Source organism: Salmo salar, chromosome ssa11 (assembly GCF_905237065.1).
Source record: "Salmo salar chromosome ssa11, Ssal_v3.1, whole genome shotgun sequence".
Taxonomy (NCBI): Eukaryota; Metazoa; Chordata; class Actinopteri; order Salmoniformes; family Salmonidae; genus Salmo; species Salmo salar.
This window is the reverse complement of record NC_059452.1, coordinates 96,849,770-96,868,958: the sequence shown is the minus strand read 5'-3', so window position 1 is coordinate 96,868,958 and position 19,189 is coordinate 96,849,770. Positions and strand designations below refer to the sequence as shown.

Here is a 19,189-nt window from a genome sequence, read left to right as displayed (position 1 = left end):
GACAGGGCTCTAACTCCTCTAGCTCCACAATGAAATAGGGTGCAGGCCAGGCAGCAGGCTGTTAGCCAGCCTGCCAGCTTAGTGGAGTCTGCCACTAGCACAGTCAGTGTAGTCAGCTCAGCTATCCCCATTGAGACCGTGTCTGTGCCTCAATCTAGGTTGGGCAAAATTAAAGATGGCGGTGTTCGCTTTAGCAATCTCACTAGAATAAAGACCTCCTCCATCCCTGCCATTATTGAAAGAGATTGTGATACCTCACATCTCAAAATAGGACTACTTAATGTTAGATCCCTCACTTCAAAGGCAGTTATAGTCAATGAACTAATCACTGATCATAATCTTGATGTGATTGGCCTGACTGAAACATGGCTTAAGCCTGATGAATTTACTGTTAAATGAGGCCTCACCCCCTGGTTACACTAGTGACCATATCCCCCGCGCATCCCGCAAAGGCGGAGGTGTTGCTAACATTTATGATAGCAAATTTAAATTTACCCCCCAAAAAACAACAACGACGTTTTCGTCTTTTGAGCTTCTAGTAATGAAATCTATGCAGCCTACTCAATCACTTTATATAGCTACTGTTTACAGGCCTCCTGGGCCATATGCAGCGTTCCTCACTGAGTTCCCTGAATTCCTATCGGACCTTGTAGTCATCGCAGATAATATTCAAATTTTTGGTGACTTTAATATTCACATGGAAAAGCCCACAGACCCACTCCAAAAGGCTTTCGGAGCCATCATCGACTCAATGGGTTTTGTCCAACATGTCTCTGGACCTACTCACTGCCACAGTCATACTCTTGACCTAGTTTTGTCCCATGGAATAAATGCTGTGGATCTTAATGTTTTTCCTCATAATCCTGGACTATCGGACCACCATTTTATTACGTTCGCAATCGCAACAAATAATCTGCTCAGACCCCAACCAAGAAGCATTAAAAGTCGTGCTATAAATTCTCAGACAACCCAAAGATTCCTTGATGCCCTTCCAGACTCCCTCTGCCTACCCAAGGATGTCAGAGGACAAAAATCAGTTAACCACCTAACCGAGGAACTCAATTTAACCTTGTGCAATACCCTAGATGCGGTTGCACCCCTAAAAACTAAAAACATTTGTCATAAGAAACTAGCTCCCTGGTATACAGAAAATACACGAGCTCTGAAGCAAGCCTCCAGAAAATTGGAACGGAAATGGCGCCACACCAAACTGGAAGTCTTCCGACTAGCTTGGAAAGACAGTACCGTGCAGTATCGAAGAGCCCTCACTGATGCTCGATCATCCTATTTTTCCAACTTAATTGAGGAAAATAAGAACAATCCGAAATTTATTTTTGATACTGTCGCAAAGTTAACTAAAAAGCAGCATTCCCCAAGAGAGGATGGCTCTCACTTCAGCAGTGATCAATTCATGAACTTCTTTGAGGAAAAGATCATGATCATTAGAAAGCAAATTACGGACTCCTCTTTAAATCTGCGTATTCCTTCAAAGTTCCGTTGTCCTGAGTCTGCACAACCCTGCCAGGACCTAGGATCAAGGGAGACACTAAAGTGTTTTAGTACTATATCTCTTGACACAATGATGAAAATAATCATGGCCTCTAAACCTTCAAGCTGCATACTGGACCCTATTCCAACTAAACTACTGAAAGAGCTGCTTTCTGTGCTTGGCCCTCCTATGTTGAACATAATAAACGGCTCTCTATCCACCGGATGTGTACCAAACTCACTAAAAGTGGCAGTAATAAAGCCTCTCTTGAAAAAGCCAAATCTTGACCCAGAAATTATAAAAAACTATCGGCCTATATCGAATCTTCCGTTCCTCTCAAAAATTTTCGAAAAAGCTGTTGCGCAGCAACTCACTGCCTTCCTGAAGACAAACAATGTACACGAAACGCTTCAGTCTGGTTTTAGACCCCGTCATAGCACCGAGACTGCACTTGTGAAGGTGGTAAATGACCTTTTAATGACGTCAGACCGAGGTTCTGCGTCTGTCCTCGTGCTCCTAGATCTTAGTGCTGCTTTTGATACCATCGATCACCACATTCTTTTGGAGAGATTGGAAACCCAAATTGGTCTACATGGACAAGTTCTGGCCTGGTTTAGGTCTTATCTGTCGGAAAGATATCAGTTTGTCTCTGTGAATGGTTTGTCCTCTGACAAATCAACTGTAAATTTCGGTGTTCCTCAAGGTTCCGTTTAAGGACCACTATTGTTTTCACTATATATTTTACCTCTTGGGGATGTCATTCGAAAACATAATGTTAAATGTCACTGCTATGCGGATGACACACAGCTGTACATTTCAATGAAACATCGTGAATCCCCAAAATTGCCCTCGCTAGAAGCCTGTGTCTCAGACATAAGGAAGTGGATGGCTGCAAACTTTCTACTCTTAAACTTGGACAAAACAGAGATGCTTGTTCTAGGTCCCCTCTTTCCACTGGGATTCTCTGCCTCTACCCCTATTACGGGGGCTGAGTCACTGGCTTACTGGTGTTCTTCCATGCCGTCCCTGGGAGGGGTGCGTCACTTGAGTGGGTTGAGTCACTGACGTGGTCTTCCTGTCTGGGTTGGCGCCCCCCCTTGGGCTGTGCCATGGCGGAGATCTTTGTGGGCTATACTCGGCCTTGTCCCGGGATGGTATGTTGGTGGATGGAGATATCCCTCCAGTGGTGTGGAGGCTGTGCTTTGGCAAAGTGGGTGGGGTTATATCCTACCTATTTGGCCCTGTCCGGGGGTTTCATCGGATGGGGCCACAGTGTCTCCTGACCCCTCCTGTCTCAGCCTCCAGTATTTATGCTGCAGTAGTTTATGTGTCGGGGGCTAGGGTCAGTCTGTCACATCTGGAGTATTTATTTTGTCTTTTCCGGTGTCCTGTGTGAATTTAAATATGCTCTCTCTAATTCTCTCTTTCTCTTTCTTTCTTTCTCTCTCTCGGAGGACCTGAGCCCTAGGACCATGCCTCAGGACTACCTGGCTTGATGACTCCTTGCTGTCCCCCAGTTCACCTGGCCATGCTGCTGCTCCAGTTCCAACTGTTCTGCCTGCAGCTATGGAACCCTGACCTGTTCACCGGACGTGCTACCTGTCCCAGACCTGTTGTCCCAGACCTGCTGGAACCCTGACCTATTCACCGGACATGCTACCTGTCCCAGACCTGCTGTTATCAACTATCTAGAGACAGCAGGAGCGGTAGAGATACTCTCAAAGATCGGCTATGAAAAAGCCAACTGACACTTACTCTTGTGTTACTGACTTGTTGCACCCTCGACAACTACTATGATTATTATTATTTGACAATGCTGGTAGTTTATGAACATTTGAACATCTAGGCCAAGTGCTGTTATAATCTCCACCCGGCACAGCCAGAAGAGGACTGGCCACCCCTCATAGCCTGGTTCCTCTCTAGGTTTCTTCCTAGGTTTTGTCCTTTCTAGGGAGTTTTTCCTAGCCACCGTGCTTCTACACCTGCATTGCTTGCTGTTTGGGGTTTTAGGCTGGGTTTCTGTACAGCACTTTGAGATATCAGCTGATGTAAGAAAGGCTATATAAATACATTTGATTTGATTTGATTTAGGATAGCTATAGGTCTGTAGCAGTTTGGGTCAAGAGTGTCCCCTCCTTTGAAGAGGGGGATGACAGCAGCTGCTTTCCAATCTTTGGGAATCTCAGACGACACGAAAGAGAGGTTGAACAGGCTAGTAATAGGGTTTGCAACAATTTCGGCAGATCATTTTAGAAAGAAAGGGTCCAGATTGTCTCGCCCGGCTGATTTGTAGGGGTCCAGATTTTGCAGCTCTTTCAGAACATCAGCTGACTGGATTTGGGAGAAGGAGAAATGGGGAAGGCTTGGGCGAGTAGCTGTGGGGGGTGCAGTGCTGTTGACCGGAGTAGGGGTAGCCAGGTGGAAAGCATGGCCAGCCATAGAAAAATGCTTATTGAAATTCTCAATTATTGTGGATTTATCAGAGGTGACAGAGTTTCCTATCCTCAGTGCAGTGGGCAGCTGGGAGGAGGTGTTCTTATTCTCCATGGACTTTACAGTGTCCCAGAACTTTTTTGAGTTTGTGTTGCAGGAAGCAAATTTCTGCTTGAAAAAGCTAGCCTTGGCTTTTCTAACTGCCTGTGTATATTGGTTTCTAACTTCCCTGAAAAGTTGCAAATCACGGGGGCTGTTCGTTTGCTAATGCAGAATGCCACAAGATGTTTTTATGACCGCACTGCACCTTTAAATGATAGTGTTACTTTTGTTACCCTCCAGTTTATCCAGAGAATAATGTATGACTTTAATAAGGAGTGGTAAAGATAAATGTAATTTGGAGTGCTCAAAGCATGAAAAAACATTGGAAGCCATTTGATGTGTCTAGTACCAGAGCATGTTGTAGTAACATACAAATCAGAGTGAAGCAACACAAACATAGAGGCAGACACATGCATACACACACACATGTTAACATATGCACTATAAACACACTTACACATGGATTTTGTGTTGTAGATACAGTACGTGGTAATGGAGTAGGGGCCTCAGGGCACACACTTAGTGGGGAAGCTAACAGAAGCAAACGAAACAAAATTGGGAGTTAACTACCTACATTTGTCCAATCCACTACATTTGTTGCTACGGTGCAAAACGTTTTGCTACGGTGTGTGTGTAATAAATACACCCCATTGAATGGCTTGCTCCTCATTGATGCCACAGGGGGGAGACAGAGGGCAGTTCACATGATAAAGCCTTCACATAGGGTCATAACGACCGCAGACTATTTTTATGACCACAACAATAAAATACTCCATCTACAACTGTGTGGATATAGTTATAAATTAAAAGATTAGTAAATGTGATGACATTATCATTTAAAATTGAGGGACAAAGCAATAGTTGATAAAAGATTCATGTAAAACTTTGACTGCAGAATGTGTAAAGTGTGGATAAAATAAATCACAATTGCCCTTGATTGGAGAACACTGCTCTGAAAACAATTCTCACATAATTGATTTATACGAATAAATTGATGTCCTAGATTTAGTTATAAGCATAAGAAATAAATGAAGCTTAATAATAAAGTTGTCCTCTAAAAGTGTGTCTTGAGTTAAAATAGATAATATACTGTAGTGCTATAAAATGGAAAATGGAGTGTATCCCTCTATATTGTATCCAAAGTATAGAAAATAGCACAACTACATGTCTGAAAACCTGAACATTAAATCTCGTGGAAATGAAATAGTCACATGCCTAACTACAGTGAGGGAAAAAAGTATTTGATCCCCTGCTGATTTTGTACGTTTGCCCACTGACAAAGAAATGATCAGTCTATAATTTTAATGGTAGGTTTATTTGAACAGTGAGAGACAGAATAACAACAAAAAAATCCAGAAAAATGCATGTCAAAAATGTTATAAATTGATTTGCATTTTAATGAGGGAAATAAGTATTTGACCCCCTCTCAATCAGAAAGGTTTCTGGCTCCCAGGTGTCTTTTATACAGGTGACGAGCTGAGATTAGGAGCACACTCTTAAAGGGAGTGCTCCTAATCTCAGCTTGTTACCTGTATAAAAGACACCTGTCCAGAGAAGCAATCAATCAATCAGATTCCAAACTCTCCACCATGGCCAAGACCAAAGAGCTCTCCAAGGATGTCAGGGACAGGATTGTAGACCTACACAAGGCTGGAATGGGCTACAAGACCATCGCCAAGCAGCTTGGTGAGAGGGTGACAACAGTTGGTGCGATTATTCGCAAATGGAAGAAACAAAAAAATAACTGTCAATCTCCGTCGGCCTGGGGCTCCATGCAAGATCTCACCTCGTGGAGTTGCAATGATCATGAGAATGGTGAGGAATCAGCCCAGAACTACACGGGAGGATCTTGTCAATGATCTCAAGGCAGCTGGGACCATAGTCACCAAGCAAACAATTGGTAACACACTACGCCGCGAAGGACTGAAATCCTGCAGCGCCCGCAAGGTCCCCCTGCTCAAGAAAGCACATAGACATGCCCATCTGAAGTTTGCCAATGAACATCTGAATGATTCAGAGGACAACTGGGTGAAAGTGTTGTGGTCAGATGAGACCAAAATGGAGCTCTTTGGCATCAACTCAACTCGCCGTGTTTGGAGGAGGAGGAATTATGCTTATGACCCCAAGAACACCATCCCCACTGTCAAACATGGAGGTGGAAACATTATTCTTTGGGGGTGTTTTTCTGCTAAGAGGACAGGACAACTTCACCGCATCAATGGGACGATGGACGGGGCCATGTACCGTCAAATCTGGGGTGAGAACCTCTTTCCCTCAGCCAGGGCATTGAAAATGGGTCGTGGATGGGTATTCCAGCATGACAATGACCCAAAACACACGACCAAGGCAACAAAGGAGTGGCTCAAGAAGAAGCACATTAAGGTCCTGGAGTGGCCTAGCCAGTCTCCAGACCTTAATCCCATAGAAATCTGTGGAGGGAGCTGAAGGTTCGAGTTGCCAAACGTCAGCCTCGAAACCTTAATGACTTAGAGAAGATGTGCAAAGAGGAGTGGGGCAAAATTCCTAAGTACTAAGTCATGTTTTGCAGAGGGGTCAAATACTTATTTCCCTCATTAAAATGCTAATCAATTTATACAAATTTTGACATTTGTTTTTCTGGATCTTTTTGTTGTTATTCTGTCTCTCACTGTTCAAATAAACATACCATTAAAATGATAGACTGATCATTTCTTTGTCAGTGGGCAAACGTACAAAATCAGCAGGGGATCAAATACTTTTTCCCCTCACTGTAAACCAATACCATTGCACAAAACACTTTTGCACACAATTGAAAAATACAAATCTGAGTGATTATTGTAATTATAAACTGTTACTGCCCCCTAATAGTCTTGTACTCAAATTCATATTTTAAAATCTCTCTCTCTCTCTCTCTCTCTCTCTCTCTCTCTCTCTCTCTCTCTCTCTCTCTCTCTCTCTCTCTCTCTCTCTCTCTCTCTCTCTCTCTCATTTTATTTGGAATAGTCATGAAGTATGCCATTCAGAATGAATTAAATGTGGAAAAATGCCCAAATTATGAATTACAAAAATTATCCAATGTGAATTCTCCCACTGCTGGTATTCTATTGAATTACATGTATATATTGGCTCTACACTCGTTCCTCCACCTGTTCCATTGAACTGAATCAGCAAAGCAGCCAGTAAGCCAGCCACCCAGTCAGTCAGTGTGTCAGTGAGTCAGTCAGTCACTCAGTCAGTCAGTCAGTCAGTCAGTCAGTCAGTCAGCCAGCCAGCCACCCAGTCAGCTACCCAGTCAGTCAGTGTGTCAGTGGGTCAGTCAGCCAGTCAGTCACTCAGTCAGTCAGTCAGTCAGCCACCCAGTCAGTCAGCCACCCAGTCAGTCAGCCAGTCACCCAGACAGTCAGTCTCACAGTCAGCCACCCAGGCAGTCAGCCAATCAGTCTCCCAGTCAGCCAGTCAACCACCCAGTCAGTCAGCCAGTCAGCCAGGCAGTCACCCAAACAGTCAGCCAGTCAGTCAGTCAGTCAGCCAGGACTTCACTGTCTCCATGACACACAGGTCATTCCCCCTGACTGGCTTCATGACACTGTGATGTTGACCAGGAAGTGACACCTAGTTGTGAAGTGTGACCTAAGACTTTCAAGTCCTACTTTGAACTTAATGGTTTACTTTATCTTACCTCTCCCAATTTTCATGATTCTTATTAATTTCTAATACCATAAAAAATTACATCTAAATTCACAATAAAAACATTTCAGAGCAAGAAAAAGTATGAAATATACATCTAAATCAATACCATGTTTTTAAATCAGTAATGTATTTCAGAAACACAGAGGGAGGCAGGCAGACTGCTAGTTTGTGAGAAGCAGTGGGAGCATGGCATAGAGGGATGCATGTTTACCATGAGGGGCGGGAGAGAGGGGAGCATCTTCCTCAGGTCATTGTGCCCAACAAACACTGTGCCAGACAGACAAGGGGCCTTGGGGCCCTGAGCCTGGTTGAGGAACCCCCTCAGGGTCCAGGCCAGACAGAGGTCACCTCACAGCATCCTCCTTCTCACACAGCTCAGGTGAACACATCACCAGTCCACAGTGCTCACAGAAAAAAGTGCTCCCAGACGGCTACTCAGGTGAAAAAGAGCAGAGAGAGAGAGAAGGGAAGAGTAGACTGCTGCTGTGAGATACAGGGTAGCTCAAAGTCTCTGTAGCACTGTACTATATATAATATACTGTAATATACTACACTATAATATACTATATTATGAAATACTATAATATACTGTACAATATAAATAATATACTATAATATACTACACTATACTATAATATACTACACTATATTATAATGTACTATAATATGCTATACTATAATACATTATATTATAATATACTATAATATAGTATACTATATATAATATACTTCACTATAATATACTATAATACACTACATTATACTATAATATACTATACTATAATATAGTATAATATACTATAATGTACTACACTATACTATAAAATACTACATTATACTATAGTATACTGTACTATAATATACTACACTATACTATACTATACTCTGCCCCACCAATGCTTCATCAGAGTGCACAGTAGGCTCCCACTGTTCATATACAGATTATTGTCAGATTATTATCAGAACACTAACTGCTGCTGTGAGACACAGGGGAGCTCAAAGTCTCTGTAGCACTATACTATATATAATATATTACACTATAATGTACTATAATATAAAATACTATACTATAATATACTGTACGATATATATAATATACTATAATATACTACACTACACTATACTATAATATACAACGCTATACTATAATGTACTATAATATGCTATACTATACTACATTGTACTATAATATACTATAATATATAATACTATATATAATATACTATAAAATACCACACTACACTATACTATACTATACTATAATATACTACACTATACTATACAATACTATAATATACTATACTATAATATACTGCACTATAATGTACTACACTATACTACATTATACTATAATATAGTATTCTATAATATACTACACTATACTATAATTAGAACATGCTATAATATTCTATACTATAATACACTACACTACACTACACTATACTATACTATACTATACTATACTATACTATACTATACTATACTATACTATATGCTTCATCAGAGTGCACAGTAGGCTCCCACTGTTCATATACAGATTATTGTCAGATTATTATCAGACCATTAACTGGTCCAAACTGGTGAAACTGTTTCAAAATGACTAGTACTGGATGTTAAACTGTTTCAAAATGACTAGTGCTGGATGTTAAATTGTTTTAAAATGACTAGTGCTGGATGTTAAACTGTTTCAAAATGACTAGTACTGGATGTTAAACTGTTTCAAAATGACTAGTGCTGGATGTTAAACTGTTTTAAAATGACTAGTGCTGGATGTTAAACTGTTTCAAAATGACTAGTGCTGGATGTTAAACTGTTTTAAAATGACTAGTGCTTGATGTTAAACTGTTTTAAAATGACTAGTGCTGGATGTTAAACTGTTTCAAAATGACTAGTGTTGGATGTTAAACTGTTTTAAAATGACTAGTGCTGGATGTTAAACTGTTTTAAAATGACTAGTGCTGGATGTTAAACTGTTTTAAAATGACTAGTGCTGGATGTTAAACTGTTTTAAAATGACTAGTGCTGGATGTCAAACTGTTTTAAAATGACTAGTGCTGGATGTTAAACTGTTTTAAAATGACTAGTGCTGGATGTTAAACTGTTTCAAAATGACTAGTGCTGGATGTTAAACTGTTTTAAAATGACTAGTGCTGGATGTTAAACTGTTTTAAAATGACTAGTGCTGGATGTTAAACTGCCATAAAGTGTGATATAAATAGCCTACATTATATTATATTGAATTAAATTAAAGGTAGGTTGGCCTACTTTTCGGTTGATACTGACAGAATGATAAAAACTGTCACCTGAACTGAAATACATTGAATTCATTAATTATTACTATATTGTTATCATTCTAATTATTTGATGATATAATTATTCTGGTTTGTAATATTTATACCTGTTGAAGCTGTTTTTATACAAATCTGTTTTAGGGAAGGATATAAATTAAAGTGACATATTACATAATACTTGGAATCTCCTTCATCAATCATAAATTATGTTTTTTTAATAAATAGCTAATTTCTAAATCACTATAGTTATTTAAAATTTTTGAATAATTTATCTAAAAACGTTATTATTTAAATACTTTATCTAAAGAAAAAAAAACATTTGATATTATATTTTGTAATAGCAGACAACTCAATGAAATGGCCCATACAAACTTAATTCTAGATCTAAATAAATAATAGAAAACGTAAAGAAAACTAGAAATATTATGTTCTATTTCGTTAGTAATTATTTTAACAACGTGAACAGTAAGGTCTGAATCAATTACAATGACCTGCACGGACCATTTAATGTCCTCTTTAATTATTCGAAGTTTAGGCTACAAAATCAACAGTATGATTTGACTGTGTGAGTTGGCTATAAAGTCTTATTTCGTTTTAAATTCAATGTATTTCAATTGTATCGAAATTTAGACACAAAATCTATGTTAATTGTGTGACCCTCATTAAACCTTGCTAAAAACTTGCAATGTTTCTTCATCCGACTGGTTCAATTCGGTTTCTAAAGCTCAAGAGAAGGATGACTAACAGCAGAGAGGCATAAACTGGGGGCATGGAGAGGGCAATGAGTGGTATTAACATTCGAAATATTCCACGAGCCACTTCCTCCTGGTTTAGAACCCCCAGCCAACACCCTCCCGGATTGGGGCCTTACAGAGAATGTCGTGAAAAGGTGGGCACGATACTAGACCGACATATCACCTCAGAGATCTGTTTGAAATTCCCCTCAATACAGCCGTGGAGCCGCGCTGTCTGTTTCAGCCCAGCACAGAAATAAATAGGCCTAGATTACTTAACTCCAAAGAAGCAGGCCAATTCCATGTTTTATATAATCCTAATAAATTTGAATTTAAGGTCAAATATTTCTAACTGCAGTGGGAGAGTAAAATACAGGTCAACTCTTGAAATAAAGAGAAATATATAGGCCTAATATTATAAAGATTATATCACACAAAACAAGTATAGGCATGAGGAATTTTGAAGAGCACAAAGACAATGTATCTAAGGAAATATCGTTATTTTAAAGAGGGTAGTATTACATTTAATAAGGATTTATTGGGGCACATGTATATGCACAACATGATTTTATGCTATCTGTTAATTTGAAAAAGGCCATGGCCACTCCAGGACTCTACCACGTTCCTCGACCCTTCCCCATTTCATTCCACAAGTTATGCGGACACGGCAGTAGCAGGTTCTCCCGTTGAGAAAATCAACATGAACTCATGTTGGTTTCTCCTGTGCGATTTGTAGCATTCTTCTAGACGCCCAGGACGGCTTTGATGCTGGTGCTCGGCTCCCTTTGAAATGCAGGGCCTTCTCTAATGCAAATCCACCCTGATGGGATAAGGCGAGGGAGGGAGATGAGGGCTATAAAATGTTGACGTCAGCGCGACAACTCCTAACTGGCAGCGTGTCTAGCAAACAATAAGTTAAAGAGTATAGGTGGACCAGCCAGGTGGAGGAGGCCTTTGGTTAAACAGAAACCCGGGGAAGAGGAGGCAAGAGTAACGCACTGGACGCACACTATGCGCAGGAGTTACCATTCGGAAATATGTACGTGAGTTATCTTTTGGAGAAGGACACCAGCATGTACCCAAATTCAGTGCGACATCCCAGCCTAAACCTGAACCATCAGAACTTTGTTCCCGCACCTCCGCAGTATTCGGATTTCAGCGGATACCATCAAGTTCCTGGGATTAACAATGACCCTCACCACAGCCAGACTGGGGCCTGGAACCCCGTTTACGCACCGCCGACCCGGGAAGACTGGTCGCCATATGGGCCAGGGACAGGACCGTCCACATCTAATCCGGGAGCAGTTGGCTATAGCACCCCAGAGTTCTCTCCAGTCCCACAACCCGGGCTTCTCCCGTCTGTCAACTCATCTGTAGGTCAGCTCTCTCCCATTTCTCAGCGCAGAAACCCTTATGATTGGATGAGGCGGAGCGCACCACCGGCAAATTTAGGTAGGTTATTTCATACATTTTTGAAATCAAGGAGTGTATAATTTTGTTGTCCATAAGACCATAGAAAATAAAGCGTAAATCATAAAATATGTATTAAATTAAAGTACCTGTTTCAAAGCACACACTTATATGAAATATAATGTGTCAAATTCTGTGCCTTTGGTCCATTTTTTTCTGAAACCACAGATAGTGAAATACTGTAGGCTATACGCACGGTCTTGAGAGGAAAAAGCTCAACCAGAACAACTTCGTTTCCAAATGCGTGCACCTGTTCACGGAATTCAGAGACGAATTCATGATTCAACTCAGAAAGAAGGAATACGAGGTTACCTGGCTGTCGCTTGGTTGTTCATAGCTGATTCATTCGTTAGTATTTGTTCCATCCCATCAAAGTATTTGACATTGCATATTGTTTACTGACATAAACGTTATCTTGCGCGGTCATCAGCATAGTTGGTCCTCTCATGTTCACTATTCTTTTGTGAACTCATGAATCACACCTCACATGCCGTCATAAATGAGTGGTATTATCTCGTGAGTTTTATGGTTATAATATGGCCTATGTCATGTTGTTTACAAGTTGAGGGTAAACCAGGGTATGTAATTTAATTGCATTACATTAAGTGCTCAATGATTATGCTTATGATTATAATTGCCTATCATCGTGCAGTAAAAAGTAATAGGCTAGTATAGCCTATAACAGTCATAATATAGTCTAGGCTATATAAATGACTTTATTACCATATTCATGATCATCTTCGAATTCATCTTTGATTTTGTCTGGTGTAGCTTATAGACTTCACAATTATGTTATGGTCCTCCTATTATGTGAGCAATCCCTTGTCCTCCCCGATACATTTCATAATATTACAGGATTGTTTCATAATATAATATCAATAAGAATTCTCTAGCCAGTTGAGACGGCTTAACCTGGAAGTGATCAGATGAAAGAAATCGTCTGGCGTTTTGAAGATCTTGTTATGCAAATTAGGCCGTTGGTTGTCTTCTTGTATGTCGTAGGGCTCTAGAATTGTTTGCTATGTTGTAATTCTTTGTTAGCCATTATGTCTCTTGGCAGGAGTTCTTGTTGTCGATTTACTTTGATGTCGCTCGCTTTGTTCACGCCTGTCCTCCACTAGACCTTTCTATGCGTCATAATGGCCTGCTGATATAATACGTCAGGCATTGACATCATATGACATGACATTTATGAAAAATACATATTTTACTGAATTCAATTGAATGGGCATGGAAGCACATTGTTGTACTGTTCCTACAGATTTATTAACTCACTTGCTGTATATGCCTGTATTTAAGTTTGATCCTCTACGGTCCTCAAACTCAACTCTGGGTCTCCAAGCCAGTTCCACTGCTCTAAGGCAGGGATGTCAAACTCATTCCACTGAGGGCCTTGTGTCAGCAGGTTTTTCTTTTTTCTTTCAATGAAGACCTAGACAACCAGGTGAGGGGAGTTCCTTACTAATCAGTGACCTTATTTCATCAATCAAGTACAATGGAGGAGTGAAAACCCGCAGCCACTTGGCCCTCCGTGGAATGAGTTTGACACATGCTCTAAGGCCTCTACCTGAGATCCTCAAAAGGCCTACACATGTCCCAGCATCTTGGTTTGATTAACATTTTGGACATAAGTATGTCATCAGTTCAAGCAAGCAGGCCTATTTCACAGGAGTCTACACACAAGCTCCTTCAGGTCTCACCGATGATCGCTAAATAACTGGTACTGAATTTCCAAGCATGCAGTATGAAGCCATGTGAATCCTAGACCAAACTGGCCACCCTAGTGCCTATACAGTGCAATCGAAAAGTATTCAGACCCCTTGACTTTTTCCACATTTTGTTAGGTTACAGCCTTATTCTAAAATGTATTAAATATTTTTTTTCCCTCATCAATCTACACACAATACCCCATAATGTTAAAGCAAAAACAGGTTTTTAGAATGATAGAATGTTTGCAAATGTATACATTTTGTTGTTGTTGAAATTTCACATTTACATAAGTATTCAGACCCTTTACTCGGTACATTGTTGAAGCACCTTTGGCAGCGATTACAGCCTTGAATATTATTGGGTATGATGCTACAAGCTTGGCACACCTGTATTTGGGGAGTTTCTCCCATTCTTCTCTGAAGATCCTCTCAAGCTCTGTCAGCTTGGATGGGGAGCGTCACTGCACAGCTATTTTCAGGTATCTCCAGAGATGTTCGATTGGGTTCAAGTCCGGGCTCTGGCTGGGCCACTCAAGGACATTCAGAGACTTGTCCGGAAGCCACTCCTGCGTTGTCTTGGCTGTGTGATTAGGGTCATTGTCCTGTTGGAAGGTAAACTTTTGCCCCAGTCTTAGGGCTTGAGCGCTTTGGAGCAGGTTTTCATCAAGGATCTCTCTGTACTTTGCTCCGTTCATCCTTTCCTCGATCCTGACTTGTCTCCCAGTCCCTGCCGCTGAAAAACATTCCCACAGCATGATGCTGCCACCACCATGCTTCACCGTAGGGATGGTGCCAGGTTTCCTCCAGACATGACACTTGGCATTCAGGCCAAAGAGTTCAATCTTGGTTTCATCCGACCAGAGAATCTTGTTTCTTATGGTCTGAGAGTCCTTTAGGTGCCTTTTGGCAAACTCCAAGCGGGCTGTCATGTGCCTTTTACTGATGTATAGCTTCCGTCTGGCCACTCTACCGTAAAGGCCTGATAGGTGGAGTGCTGCAGAGATGGCTGTCCTTCTGCAAGGTTCTCCCATCTACACAGAGGAACTCTGGAGCTCTGTCAGAGTGACCATCGGGTTCTTGGTCACATCCCTGACCAAGACCCTTTTCCCCTGATTGCTCAGTTTGGCCGGGTGGCCAGCTCTAGGAAGAGTCTTGGTTGTTCCAAATTTCTTCTATTTAATAATGATGGCGGCCACTGTGTTCTTGGGGACCTTCAATGCTGCAGAAATGTTATGGTACCCATACCCAGATCTGTGCTTACGGACAATCCCTTCGACCTCTTGGCTTGGTTTTTGCTCTGACATGCACTGTCAACTGTTAGACCTTATATAGACAGATGTGTTTCCAAATCGTGTCCAATCAATTGAAGTTACCACAGGTGGACTCCAATCAAATTGTAGAAACATCTCAAGGATGATCAATGGAAACAGGATGCACCTGAGCTCAATTTCGTGTCTCATAGCAAAGGGTCTGAATACTTATGTAAATAAGGTATCTTTTTTTTTTGTATAGAAATTTGCTGAAAATTAAAAAAAAGGTTTTTGTTTTGTCATCATGGGATATTGTGTTAGATTGACAAGGAAAACAAATATTGAATATATTTTTTGAATAAGGCTATAACGTAACCAAATGTGAAAAAAGTCAAGGGGTCATAATACTTTTCGAATGCACTGTATAAAGCTTTTCTCTTTGTATAGAAAACCCACCAGAAATCAAGTTGTTGTCAGTGCCTGGGACCACTTATGATTAACAGAGGCAGCAGGAGCACAGACTTGGGGCTGCCATAAATGTCAGTTCACTGCACCTAATGGGCCTGGCCGGTTCAAAAATACATGTTTAACCCACATGTATCGTTCCAGTTCATGCGGTTATCTGGTTGTCCCAGACGAGGAGTTTTATGGTCCATGTTAGCGATTAACTCTAGACAAGAGCCATGTCACTTTATCATATCAGCCAGCTGACCATTCATTCTCATGAACGTCTCATTAACCTCCACCGCTAAACCATTTTTATCATATCAGCCAGCTGACCATTCATTCTCATGAACGTCTCATTAACCTCCACCGCTAAACCATTTTATCATATCAGCCAGCTGACCATTCATTCTCATGAACGTCTCATTAACCTCCACCGCTAAACCATTTTATCATATCAGCCAGCTGACCATTCATTCTCATGAACGTCTCATTAACCTCCACCGCTAAACCATTTTATCATATCAGCCAGCTGACCATTCATTCTCATGAACGTCTCATTAACCTCCACCGCTAAACCATTTTATCATATCAGCCAGCTGACCATTCATTCTCATGAACGTCTCATTAACCTCCACCGCTAAACCATTTTATCATATCAGCCAGCTGACCATTCATTCTCATGAACGTCTCATTAACCTCCACCGCTAAACCATTTTATCATATCAGCCAGCTGACCATTCATTCTCATGAACGTCTCATTAACCTCCACCGCTAAACCATTTTATCATATCAGCCAGCTGACCATTCATTCTCATGAACGTCTCATTAACCTCCACCGCTAAACCATTTTATCATATCAGCCAGCTGACCATTCATTCTCATGAACGTCTCATTAACCTCCACCGCTAAACCATTTTATCATATCAGCCAGCTGACCATTCATTCTCATGAACGTCTCATTAACCTCCACCGCTAAACCATTTTATCATATCAGCCAGCTGACCATTCATTCTCATGAACGTCTCATTAACCTCCACCGCTAAACCATTTTATCATATCAGCCAGCTGACCATTCATTCTCATGAACGTCTCATTAACCTCCACCGCTAAACCATTTTATCATATCAGCCAGCTGACCATTCATTCTCATGAACGTCTCATTAACCTCCACCGCTAAACCATTTTATCATATCAGCCAGCTGACCATTCATTCTCATGAACGTCTCATTAACCTCCACCGCTAAACCATTTTATCATATCAGCCAGCTGACCATTCATTCTCATGAACGTCTCATTAACCTCCACCGCTAAACCATTTTATCATATCAGCCAGCTGACCATTCATTCTCATGAACGTCTCATTAACCTCCACCGCTAAACCATTTTATCTTAGCAGCCATCAGTGACATCGTTACACAAGTGCAGTGCTGCAGATTGTGTGTCAACCGCATTCTCTACTTATACAAAGTAAACATTTCCACTTCTTAAAACTTTTCACGTTTGGATTCACGTCGTGGGTTCCTGAATGCTTTGGTATTTTTGTTGATGGTTCCAGAAAGGGAGAATATTTTCAGGCTGTTGAATATTTCCAGGTCCTCTACATTTTTTTTTTTTTTAGGATGCTTTGACACCTGCCATTCAGATGAAATGCTTATGTACAGTCTCAGTTTGCCCCTTGGAAGCCTCGTGACGCAAACCCTGTTGTCGCTAGTGATGGGAGCCACTCCAATCAGTACAGTGTTTCATTAACGCAGTATGGAGATTGTATGGGTCAATACCCCCGTAGACATGCACCTCAGACGCCGTCCGTTTGGGAGTGGTCCGTCTGTGTCAACATGGTAATTAGAAAACAACGGTCTTCAGAGAAGAGGTAGCTATTATGAATCAGGAGGTGAAGAGAATCAATTAGGGGTCGATGGGAGCAGGAGGGTGTGTTCTGTGTTTCAACAGCCTAATGGTCTGGATAACTCTCTGGTCATCAGGTCGGGCCTGGCGCCTTTACAGGCAGGCCCCTCCCCCTCTCAGCTCACACAATTTAATCTTTAACTTGGTTGCTGCTGCTGCACTTAGGTCCCTCGTTCACTATGGACAGAATGAAGTGACTTCTGATTTACGGTACCTAATTAAAAAGACTAGCTGATCTCAGAGCTTTGCTAGTTCATCTGTGTGTGTTTTAGTGAGAGGTTTCATGTATGAAATGAAGCAGAAACCACATTTTCACAGATGTCTGTCTCATCTTTATTTACTCATCTAATATCGGTCATTTACGGCATGTAAGTTAATGTGAAATCTGATTGTAGCATTAGCCCAGTCGTCCTCCCATTATGACCAATGCAGGTGAAGCCCTACTGAGAATCACATCTCAATCTTATGCAAATTTCTGTTCAGCTAGTTTTTGCTACGGATTTGAATGGCAAACAACACGGACAGGGTAGAAATTCTATTAACATAACGTCTGTTAAAGTTAAAATAAACATAGAAGTCGTTTTTTTTCTAATCTCTACGTTACACACACAATATGAAGTTTGATGATGACCATACTGTAACTCTATTGCAGGTGGTAAGACACGAACGAAAGACAAGTACCGGGTGGTGTACACAGATCACCAGCGCTTGGAGCTGGAGAAGGAGTTCCACTATAGCCGCTACATCACCATCAGGAGGAAAGCAGAGTTGGCCACCACTCTCTGCCTCTCAGAACGACAGGTCAGACACAACACCACAGCAGGCAGTCTCTCTCTCTCTCTCTCTCTCTCTCTCTCTCTCTCTCTCTCTCTCTCTCTCTCTCTCTCTCTCTCTTTTAGTAGACTAGCGACAGAGCACTTATCTCCAATCTTTTGTTTATTCCACAGGTGAAAATCTGGTTTCAGAATCGGCGTGCCAAAGAGAGGAAAGTGAACAAGAAGAAGATGCAGCAGCCTCAGGCAGCGTCCACAACAACACCTACTCCACCCAGCAATGTTGCCATGGTGACCAGCAGCAGTGGTGGCCTAGTGTCTTCGTCCCTACAAATGACTATCAAAGAAGAATACTGAGGATGACGGTCTGACGTGAAAAAAAGAAAGACTTTGGGCCATATCTAACCTGCAATAGAGACCCCAGTCAACAGCTTGAGTAACATGGGGACAAGGCAAATGCAGGGGTCAACACCTACAGAGAAAAAATATATGTAAAAGACTGGCTGCTGTTTCCTGCGCTTTTGTTTTTGGAAAAGGACAAGACAGACCAACACGAACGTTGGCTGTGCGCAATAGATTACGTGCTGGGGGTTTCGACGAACGGTGGTGATTCCACGTCTAATCATCGGGAAATGGATAGAAAATGAAGGCCCATGTTCTGTGGTCAGAGGCGATAGGACGGCCACCCGCTGTGCACATGTTCATGTTGGTCCGTCTTGTGAAAGAGAGACAAAGAACTGAGAAAGAGAAAGCTATAAATATATATAAATATTAAACTGTTGTCTTTTACTGTTATCATGGCTTCTATTGTTTCTTCTGCTGATACTGGAAATACCTGGAAATGGTTCTGATCCCACGCAATAATAATAATACGTGTATATTTTCAAAGTAATTTGTATTAAAAGCTTTATTGTAAA

General features: G+C 41.2%; 1 protein-coding gene and 1 pseudogene across 1 annotated transcript; one reads left to right on the top strand and one right to left on the bottom strand.

Annotated features, from left to right (window-relative positions):
• Positions 1-12,636, bottom strand: part of LOC106563736 (platelet-derived growth factor receptor beta-like) — a 26,511-nt pseudogene extending 13,875 nt beyond the window's left edge.
• LOC106563735 (homeobox protein CDX-1) lies at positions 11,623-19,189 on the top strand. The gene is made up of 3 exons (XM_014129563.2): positions 11,623-12,170; positions 18,152-18,300; positions 18,447-19,189. Exons 1-3 carry the CDS (start codon positions 11,756-11,758, stop codon positions 18,627-18,629), a joined length of 747 nt encoding a protein of 248 aa, XP_013985038.1. The 5' UTR covers positions 11,623-11,755; the 3' UTR covers positions 18,630-19,189.

What these genes read in the sequence shown, in the direction of transcription:
- LOC106563735 (XM_014129563.2), top strand. Translation starts at nt 11,756, where the DNA reads ATGTACGTGAGTTATCTTTTGGAGAAGGACACCAGCATGTACCCAAAT. An exon ending in CGCACCACCGGCAAATTTAG is followed by an intron (nt 12,171 to 18,151) that starts GTAGGTTATTTC and finishes ACTCTATTGCAG; the next exon opens with GTGGTAAGACACGAACGAAA. An exon ending in TCTGCCTCTCAGAACGACAG is followed by an intron (nt 18,301 to 18,446) that starts GTCAGACACAAC and finishes TTTATTCCACAG; the next exon opens with GTGAAAATCTGGTTTCAGAA.